Source organism: Tympanuchus pallidicinctus, unplaced genomic scaffold (genome assembly GCF_026119805.1).
Source record: "Tympanuchus pallidicinctus isolate F22 unplaced genomic scaffold, pur_lepc_1.0 scaffold32, whole genome shotgun sequence".
Classification (NCBI taxonomy): domain Eukaryota; kingdom Metazoa; phylum Chordata; class Aves; order Galliformes; family Phasianidae; genus Tympanuchus; species Tympanuchus pallidicinctus.
The window spans coordinates 3,789,622-3,799,791 of NW_026294750.1; the positions used below are offsets into that span (position 1 = coordinate 3,789,622).

Consider the following 10,170-nt stretch of genomic DNA (forward strand, 5'->3'; position numbering starts at 1 on the left):
CCCCTTGCAGTGCTGGTGCTGTGATGTTCAGTGGGGAAGGGACAGAGGAGGACACTGCATTCAGCTTCTTCCATTGCCGCACAGATGAAGACGTGCTGGGGTGGGAGGAGGCTGCTCGGCCTCGTAGCAGGGAACCAGAAGCACTCCAGCATTAATTTCATCTTGGTTTCTTTTTGCTCTGAGCTCCCTTCATCTTGCTTTCCTTGCCCACAAATTCCTGCTGGAGACACATTTTTGCTCAGCACCCAGCTGATGGAATATTCCCTACAAATAATAGGGATTCTCTATTCCCTATCGTGCTGAACGTCCTCCTCCTCCTGCTTTTAATTGGGCTAAAAACATAAACCATAGAATCATGGTTTAGGTTGGAGGGGACCTTAAAGATCATTGAGTTCCAGAAGATAAAAAAGCTGCAATCCTGCAGAACCCAGCACCCATTGCTGTCGAGAAGCCAAAAAACAATAACAACATTCAGCACTCGGAAGGAGCCAGGGTGATTTGCAGCCATTCTACTTAAATGCACAACCAGGATTGTTTTTCAGATACAAGCCGACTTCTGGAGATCCCCAAAAGAAACCATGTGCCCCACAGCAGACTTTCAGAACAGGATTTATTCAGTGCATGCTCTGGAGATGCACACAGCATCAGGAGGAGGACTCAGACATTGGACTTATCTCCACCTCATCTGTTTAATAAACCAAAGAATGCAGCAACCAGAGAAGGACTGGATCTCCTCGTCCCTTCTGCTGGGCTGCAAAACTTGCCCCACATTTAACACCCCCTGCTGGGAATCTTCAGGTGAACAGAGCAGAAACATGGAGGAATACAACACACAGTGCTCCAGAGAATGAAAGCCATCCTGCAACAAGTCCTGGAAGCACCGGTACCCTCTAACGTCATTCACTTGGCTCTCTCAAGCTGAAACTGCACCAGCAGACCTGATTATTTTTCCTCCTGGACCCACATATATACATCCACCAGGATCTGGATCTAACTGCAAATACGTCGTACACTTAAATTCTGCAAAGAGGGAAGCCGTGCAGAAGAAAGGAGCAGTAACTCCTCTCCTGTGCTGGAGGTTTTTCTTCTGTGCAGGCACACACGTGCAGGCACACGCGTCCAATAAAGGCATGGCAACGGAGTAACTGTTGGAGCAGAAGTGAGGAAGGAGGTAAAGACTGCAGAGGGATGGCAGGAGAAGGAGTATGTCTAGACACTGGCCATAGCTCTACCCAGAAGTAGGAAACACAAACCTCTTCTGTGGACAAAAATGCCATTTTTGGACAGGGAAGGAAGAGGGGACACTTCTCCAAAACTGAGACAAACAGACACACGAGGAGAGAAAGAGAGCATTTCTGGTAGAAATCCATCCTGATACACAGACATCAGACGCAACGATCGTGTCTTGCCTCCAAACAAATACCAAAGCCAACCTCCATGTCCCATTGCCACTTGGGTTTCCAGGGCATTCTGCTTTCCCCGGGACGTGGTGCAGCAGGACCTGCCGGCCACACAGGGCAACGAGAGCTTATCGTCTGCTATTGGAAACAGAGCAGAAGCCCAGGCTGGCTGGGAAGAAGGGAGAAGTATTGGTACCCAAGTTCACTAGTGTGATGGCAGACACCCTTCTGCCCCTGGGCTGTCTCAGGAAGGGCACTGAGTGCCCATGTGATGGCCAGTAGCCCTCGGCACAGCAGGGCTGGAGCGGGTGAGCCAGAGGAAGAAGAGAGTGAGTCAACCTGAACTGCCCGTGGTGTCTCCCAAGCCTACCAGGGTGGTGGGACAACCATGCTGAAGAAAGCCTTGGCGACCGGTGCAGGGACAGCTGAGAAAGTCTGTTCAAAGCAGAAGGCCCACCAGGATGACACAGGGCAGGAGGAGGAGCAAAAGGCCCCTGTGGGTGCTGGGAGCTCCAGCTGTGGGCTGCTGCTTGCCTTCATGGTCTGAGTTTGTCTCCAGCTCTTCAGCATTCGAGGCATCTGCTGGCAGAAAAGAAAAAAACAGCACAGTTAGAGGGGAAGACGTGAGCAAAAGAGAAACTCCCATTCATGCAGGGATCTGTCAGGGATGTGCGCGACGACACCACGAGGTGCAAGGCAGCAGCACACAGATCCAACGGAGACACGGCACAGCCGGTGGGTGTTAGTGAGGAGCAGGCTGTAAACAAATCCATGCTTCACAAACCAGGCATCCAAACAGACCCTTTAAGCGTTAGGGGAAAGAGTGAGGAAAAGGGTTGTTGCCACATCAAAGACGAGGATCCAAAGGACCAGTCTGATACTGGCTCCTCCCAAGTGTGCTCCATGCTTGGGGATCACTCAACGCCTGCATGTCCATGCCAGGTCAGACTCCACAATTACCTTACCTGAGAGGGAGGTCTGGAAAGCAGGGCTCTGCCCCTTTTCTTTGGAAGATGACGTTAAACGCATGAAGATGGGTTCTTCAGGGCTGGAGACCACTGACTTTGAGGAGGTTATGAGCTCAGCTTTATTGAAACCTAACTTGATCTCTGGAATAATCTGGCTGGGGGATGGAGTTGGACTGGAAAAGAAGGCTGACTTCTCTCTCTCATCCTCTTTCACACCGTTATTTGTATCTGGGACTGATTTGGGACTGATGGCTGTGCCCATACTTTCTAATAAGTCTGGATTTTCTGTAGCTAAGGAGGCAACAGGCTCTTCAGTATCTAACTCTGCTTCTGGAGATGCTTTATAATCCAAGTCTAAAGTGGGCTCAAAGGAAAGTGTTAACCCAGTTGTTGCAATATAATCGGGACGTTCAGTTTTGGTGTGTTCTGTCTTTGTTGTGGTGGTGGATTCTGGCTTTGCTGATGTTATAGCAGTGGATGTTGGCTTGGCTGTAGTGGTGGTAAATGTTGGTGTGGTGGCTGTTGGTTTGGCTGTAACAGGTTTTGGCTTTACTGTAGTGATGGCTGTGAGCTTTGGCATAGTGGGTGTTGGCTTGGTTGTAGTGATGGTGGTGGGTTTTGGTGTGGTTGGTGTTGGCTTGGTTGTAGTGGTGGTTGGTTTTGGCGTGGTTGGTGTTGGCTTGGTTGTAGTGGTGGTTGGTTTTGGCGTGGTGATTGCAGGTGTTGTTGTGGTGGGTGCTGGCTTGATTGTAGTGGTTGTTGTGGGTTCTGGCACAGTGGTGGTGGGTTCTGGTGTGGCGGGTGCTGGCTTGGCTGCAGTGGTGGTTGTGGGTTTTGGCATAGTAGGTGCTGACTTGGTTGTAGTGGTTGTTGTGGGTTTTGGTGTAGTGGATGCTGGCTTGGCCATAGTGGTGGTTGTGGTGGTGGTTGTTGTGGGTTCTGGTGTGGTGGTTGTTGGTTTTGGTGTGCTGGGTGCTGGCTTGGCTGTAGTGGTGGTTGTGGTGGGTTTTGCCGTGGTGGTGGTGGGTTCTGGTGTGGTGGTTGCTGGTTTTGGTGTGGTGGGTGCTGGTTTTGGTGTGGTGGGTGCTGGTTTTGGTGTGCTGGGTGCTGGTTTGGCCGTAGTGCTGGTTGTAGTGGTGGTTGTTGTGGGTTTTGCTGTGGTGGTGGTGGGTTCTGGTGTGGTGGTTGTTGGTTTTGTTGTGCTGGGTGCTGGCTTGGCTGTAGTGGTGGTTGTTAGCATGGTGGGTTTTGGCTTGGATGTAGCAGTAGTGAGTACCGGTGTGGTGTATGATGGCTTGGTTGTAGCAGGTTTTGGCTCTGCCTTGGCTGTGCTGGCTACTGTTGTGGTGGCTGAGGGCATGGTTGTGGGTTCTGGTTTGGCCGTGACTGTGGTGGGTGCTGGTGTGGTGCGTTCTGGTGTGACTGGGGTGGATGGGCTTGCCTTTGTTGTCACAGAGGGTGGAGTGGTCTCTTCTATAGTGGGTTCTGGTAAGAGATGAAAAGTGCCATGGGTTAGCACAGGGGTCAGCTGGCCTCAACTGATCAGGGCCAGCAAAAGTCAACAGCGCGTAGAAGGAGCAGCCAGAGGCTGCTTAGGTCACTCTGGGCCATCTCCCACTTTAGAATTCCCAACACTGAGAAATCTCATCTCCTTTGCACAACCTCCTTCCCCTTAAGAACGGGGCATCCTCATGGAGCAATAACCACTGGCTATGGGAGGTCTGAGGTCCTTGTTCGATCCTCCTCATCTTTTGGCAGTTGACCTTTCTCAGGGGCTGCCATCACATGTCATGTCTCTTAGTCCAGACCTGAAGCTGCTGGTCCAGGTTCAGAACGTGGACCTCAACCCAGGGGTCTCAGTCCCAACAGCCTGACAAGGCACATGCATGGCTTTGCTTCACTTACCACACAAGGAGTTGACACAGACTCTGTCCTCGGGACACTGTGAACAAGAGGGTCCTTCCCTGTATGGCTTCCTGCCTTTCATGTTACCCCTGAAAGCACATGACACCAAAAAAATGTGAGGACAAGGCAGAAAACACCCATCCCCAAGAGGGAGTCTGATTATCCCAGCCAAAACAAAACTCAGAATTAAAGCGTGTCTTCTGCCACACACTTGGATCAGCACAGCTTGATCCATGTCCTGAACCCAAGACTGCTAAAACCAAGGGAAACAGTTCTGTGGAGATGGTCTTTCACTGTCCCTTACAAAAGAGCAGTCTGGGCATTTGGAAACGCCTTTGTCTCCCTTTTGCTGAACAATGCTAAGAAGATCTGCTGTTGCTCTCCATCTCAGAGTCAGAGATCCCTGAGGTTAATCCCAGGGCTTCACAGGCAGGCAGCCACCCTTCCTCCCACATCTTACCCCGTTCTGCTGGTAGAAAACATGTTCCCCCTCACCAGGCTATCGCTGCTCTATTGGGAAGCACCAGGCACAGAGCAAGCAGGAGATGTTTGTACTTTCAGCTGCTGCAGCACCAGCCTTGGGCAGTTTCCTGGGGGACCTCCCTCCCTGGTCTGTGCCAGGAGCTGAACCAGACAGCAGGAATCACAATCATGGCTAAGGATCACCAAACAACCCTTCCTTCCTTTACGACCAACCCAAGATAACAAAGATCTTTTTCAAAATTGCTTTGCCTTTATTTTTCAGCAAGTCCGAAGGCTTTTCCTGCCATTTTATAGGGACTATAGCAGGGCATTTCCAGCACAGATGCCTCACCAAGATGAACCAAATCATGTGAGGCATGGGACTTACGGGGGATAATAGTTGCAGACAAGCAGGTACATGTCCTCTGTTTCAATTCCTTCAATCTTCTCACAAAACTTTGACCCACAGCCAATGCGGTGCGTGCTTGCCCAGACCACCTAGGACAAAGACCAGGTTGAAGGTGAGGTGATGATGAAGGCAGACGCCTTGTTGACAGGCCATGCTGTGGCCTTGGAAGCTGCATCTGTCTGGAGCACCTCCCCAGCCTAGGACCATAGCTTTTCTACTCCATAGCATCACCACCTCTGTTTCGATCCTGGGCTCCTTCACAGATCCATCCTGACACTCACCACCACTGACTACGCTCCTCTCCACTCCCACCACTTACTCACACTGCAAAGACACACTCAGATTTCATCTCTGCCTGAGGCAAGCTGGCACCCAGCTCTGCTTCACTGCCAAAAAACAGCTGCAGAGCTATTTTCAAAGAGGTCTTATCCAAAAGGCACCGTGCCCAGGTCCCCCTGTATCAGTGATTCCTGGCTGGTGCCCAGCACAGATTCCCCATCTCTTTGCAAAGACTCTGGGAGGACCCAGGGCTCTGATACAGATCCTTCTCCACCAAGCTTCCCCCCTGCCCCAGCAGGTTGGTACCTGGGTGTAGTGGCCGCACATCTGCCCGGAGACACACGTGGAAGTCGTCAGGTTGTAGAATTTCTCCTCCGCATTCCAGTCCTCCACAGCGAATTCCAGATCCAGCATCGGGGCCATAGCAAAGAGGTTTTCCCCCCGTCGGCCCCTCTCCTTGTTGTGGTCCCAGATGCATTTCTCTGCATAGGCCTGGGCAAAGGCCTCCAGCTCCGTGTCCCAGCTCTGCAAGGAGCTCAGTGTCAGTAAATGGAGAGGGACATGGGGCTCTCTGACACAAACAAGAAGGACTCCTGAGCTGCCTGGTCATGATTCTCCCATTCAGAAGTCATATTCAAATCCTTACTCAATATGTGGGTGCCCTGAGAGCCTTCTGAGGAGTGCATGGGGGAAGGGATCTCCTCAGTCCGTCCCAGCACAAACCAAACGTATCAAACAGGGGTAGATCAGAGCAGCAACACAATTCTCAGCCTTGCCTGGAGCACCTGAAATGTCAGCACGGAGAGCTGTAAGTCTGATAGAGGATAAGAGGACCCTGGGTCACACAGGAGCGGGGATGAGGACAGGAGTGGAGCTGGACAAATCTCCGCAGACAGACACACAGAGCTCCCTCCAGCAGTGGCCCCCCATCAGCTGAGGCTCCAGAGGCTTTAGTGCAGGGAGATGAGTGGGAAGCCCTGTGCTGCAGCTGCTTTGACCATCCTTGCTCCATTTGATGGAGCTTTGCTTCTGCAGCAGGCTGGAAGGCAGCCCAGCAAACAGAGGGTCCTAAGGGGGCTTTCCTGGCTAGAACCAGCACTGGGCGCAAAGTGGCACAGAACACAGACAGCTCTGCTGCAGGGCATTTGGCCATCAGGGTGTGGAGGGGACAAGGACAGCCCCTGAGCAGCAGCACTGTGGGGGAAGCACAATGGGTGGGGGACAGAGAGCCAGCTGAGCTCCCACCATGGCCCCAAGCCAGGCTGAGAGCAACGGGCTGGAAACTCTGCTTGGGAAACGCACACCGTTTCCCTCTGGCACAGAGCTGGGCTCCATAAACAGTGGGCTTGCACCTGCAGCTTTTGCCTCAGTTTAAAATAAATGGCTTTAGGCTCTGAATCCCCCCATCATCTAACTATTTCCACAGCAACCAGACCCAAACAGAAACGTGGTGCAGCTGCAGGTGAGGTCAGAGACAGGGAAGGCACAAGCAGCACTGTGTCCTGGGGAGGAAAGTTAGAATGGGGCTTTCATGGAACTCCTCTAACAAGAAACTGTCAGGGCTGCTCGACACCAAACATCTGTGGTGCTCCTGATCTGCAGCATCAGGAGGTCCCATGTGTTCAAGGAGATTGGATTAAAAGAAGAAACAATGCAGCCCTGCAGAGGGGAACGTCTCCAAGCAAGCGATCTGCCACCGCTGCTACAGCACTCCCTGCTTCAAATCACCACCAACCTAAGGATCCTGACCCACATTTTAGACATGTGGGAAATTGTTTCCCTCATTCTTTCCCTAAGAGCTTGGCTCCAAATTCCCTGGCTTTTCTGCATCTTGCTACGGGAATCGTGGTGCTCAGGAACACGAAGGAAAGCCCCAACAGAACAACCTGGAGGTCACCCTTGAATTTTGGATCCCAATCACCTGCAAAGGTAAATGAAGCACACAGAGCGGTGCTTCACCAGCTGCTGGCATAGGATCCCCCCTCTGCTGTGTAGCCCTGCTCAGCACCACAGCTCAGGGCAACACCTGCCTTTCTGAATGAGCTTCACGTGAGCGAAAGCTGCTCTGCTCTCACAGAGCATCAGGAGACACAGACTGTGCTCAGGAACTTCCAAAACTGATCAGTCAACTCTACGCATGAAAAGAGACATCCTTGTAGAGGCAATCTGGGGAACCCCTCCATTGATATCAATAGCTCTAAGCAATTATTGCCCTGCCTCCCCCGGACAAAACCCCGATTCCTGCAGGCATTAAGGTTAAACCTTGCACCATTCCGCTCTGGGATTCCCTGCCATAAAAGCCACTTACCATCTTCAGCATATCCACAGCAGGAGGAGAGACCTGCGAACGATATTTATTGTGCTCATCCAAGATGATCCTCTTTTCTTCATCAGTCAGGGACCAGCTCAGCTCCAGTGCTGTGAGCAACAGGAAAAGAGGAGAAAGACCTGAGCTCAGCATCGTGCCGACAGCTTCTGCTCTTAGCAGCCCACAGCTCTGGCAGTCAGATTTAAAGCACCTCCCAAAAGCAAGGAACACCCAACAGCTTGAAGATCGGGGAGGAAACATAGTTCTTTATTAGAGGAGTTTCAGAGCCACATGGAACACACCCATCTCACATATCAGCCTTGATGGAGAAGCAGAAGTGGATACAGTGCCAAAGAGCTCCCTTGGTCCGCTCCCCAAGGCAGACCCTGTGCATCAATCCTAATTCCCTGCACTGGCATTTTCACGTAAGTCTCTGCTGTTCCAAACGTCAGACATCACCTCAACCATCTGTTATGCGGTCCCTTTTCCACCTTTTGTCCTGAACTACAATGATAATAAAACCCAAACAACTGAGAAATAAATGCAGAGCTCTGTTTTACACAAGGGTGTTCCTTGATCACTGAGGCGCTTCTAGAAATAAAGGCAACTGCAACTGCTAAGAACAGCTTGCAGTGCTGTAAGAGCTCCCCTTGTCCATCTCCTATCTCTGTGCACTGGTTGTGTCAGGGGAAAGCAGCAGGCAGTGGGGAGCAGCCTCCTGCCCCCTCCATCCCTCCAAGAAGAGGTAGCAGAGGGTTGATGTCTCTTCCCTCTGTCATCAGGAGGATGAGGAGGAAGAACGAGATCAAGAGCTGAAATTGCCCCCAAAAGGGGAGTTAGCAGTCAAGAGCTGCCTTTGAGTCTGTCTGGAGTAGCAGACCATGAGCTCTGCAGGGACAGACCGTGCTGCAGCCACAGCCAGACACCTGGAGGGCTCAGGATCAGCGTCCCCAGCCACACGCTGCCCCACTTGTGCTGGAGAGAGTCCTGCGGAGACCCCCTCACCTCCTCCTTCCAGCTCCACTCCAGGAGGTGCCTCTGGGGGTCACAGAGTGTTCTGAAGGATCAGCTGGGGGGCAGCTCTGGCTAGCAGAGCTAAGTTCATCACACACAGTCAGTGCTGCCTTCCCCAATCCCTTCCCAGCTCTCCAGGCCCTGCTTTACTGTTGTCCTTCTGCTTCAGACCACTCTCATCATCTCTCTTGCCTCCACTGCCCTCCTACATCCCCATCAGATCTTACCTCCGCATATTAACTACTCCTTTATTAGGTCCAGAGTCTAAAATGCTTTCAGTAGCTCAATAACTTCTGCAAGCAGGATCTGGAGCTAACATCTCACCACAGTTCACATTTATTGCTAAGGTCAACATCAGGCTTGGAGTGTGGGTCAAGGCAAACCCACCTCCTTCACAAGACACTCCAGTAGCTCTGCTGCATCTCTGGAGACCTGGAGAAACAACTAGAAAGGAACAATATCAGGACCCAAGTCCTACCAGCTCACCGCAGCTCGGCAGATGAGGAACAAGGCAGTGATGAGAAGACCTCAGCGAACCTACTGGTACTTTCAAAGCGATGCAGAAATGAAGGGCTAAGCCTTAAGCAGCCCCTGGCACCACAGCATCCTCACTAGACCTTACTGAAGCAACGAGGATTACAAAAAATTGGGACACACAGTGCTTTCGGGGAAAACAGGTCTGGAAGAGTCACAACCAGGGCACGTGGCTCATGGAGAGACGTGAGTAACAGCCAGTGCATCTGGCAAGGTCAGGCACGGCTGCTGGTGAAGGGGGGGTGCAGCACCATTTCCCAACCTCCCAACCTCCCCTAATGGCTCCTTCTGGAGCCAGTGTCTGAAGCGTGGAGATTAACAGCACGAGGTCCAAGCCCCACCCTGGAGCTGACAAACTCATGTCCAGCCGGCATTAGTAAGTGTGTGAGGAATGCAGCTTTCCTGCTGCTCACTGCAGTCTGCTGCACCCCTGGGAGCCAGCAGCCTCGGCATGAGACAGGAGTTCCATGCTGGTACCTGATGAGGGTGTAAAGGCTTCAGCTCAACACTGACGGGCTCCAAAAAGGCCCAAGTCTGCACTGCAGAGGCAGCAAAGCCTCATTTTCTACTGACTCACGTCTTGAAGGTCTTCAACGTGGCTTCTTGGGTGCCTACCAAGGCTTGCACTTTATCCTGGTAGCAGCGGGAGCTTTCTCTCCTTTGCCTGCTTTATTCAGCTCTGGAAATTACCAACTTCTGTCCCTTCTGTCAGTGCTTGGCTGAAATAAGCTGAATTGTGAAGGAAGGACAGACACTGTTAGTAGGAAGAAAGGAGAGACAGACGGTGCCATTGCAGCACCTTTGCTTTGGGAACCAGCTTCAAACTGGCAAAACATTTTCCAAAGCATTCCAACATTTCACAGTGTCCTAAAAAGGTTTAAATGACCCCTC

General features: G+C 51.8%; 1 protein-coding gene across 5 annotated transcripts; it reads right to left on the bottom strand.

The window, feature by feature from the left end:
- Positions 1-596: 596 nt before the first annotated feature.
- On the bottom strand, positions 597-10,121 carry PI16 (peptidase inhibitor 16). 5 transcript variants are annotated; one of them, XM_052698031.1, is made up of 7 exons: positions 9,857-10,121; positions 7,732-9,756; positions 5,730-5,948; positions 5,124-5,233; positions 4,274-4,362; positions 2,366-3,853; positions 597-1,982 (listed from the first exon to the last, which is right to left on the bottom strand). In XM_052698031.1, exons 2-7 carry the CDS (start codon positions 7,990-7,992, stop codon positions 1,840-1,842), a joined length of 2,310 nt encoding a protein of 769 aa, XP_052553991.1. In that variant the 5' UTR covers positions 7,993-9,756; positions 9,857-10,121; the 3' UTR covers positions 597-1,839. The 5 variants fall into 5 exon arrangements, with proteins under 5 accessions (XP_052553991.1, XP_052553992.1, XP_052553990.1 ...); XM_052698032.1 differs by having other exon boundaries at positions 597-1,979; positions 7,732-10,121; XM_052698030.1 differs by having other exon boundaries at positions 7,732-10,121.
- Positions 10,122-10,170: the final 49 nt, after the last annotated feature.

Bases quoted from the DNA above. Each gene is read 5' to 3' on its own strand.
- PI16 (XM_052698031.1), bottom strand. From the start codon at position 7,992: ATGTTTCCTCCCCGATCTTCAAGCTGTTGGGTGTTCCTTGCTTTTGGG. The intron at 5,949-7,731 runs GTAAGTGGCTTT...AGCTCCTTGCAG, and splicing joins CTGTGGATATGCTGAAGATG to AGCTGGGACACGGAGCTGGA. The intron at 5,234-5,729 runs GTACCAACCTGC...TCTTTGTCCTAG, and splicing joins TGTGCGGCCACTACACCCAG to GTGGTCTGGGCAAGCACGCA.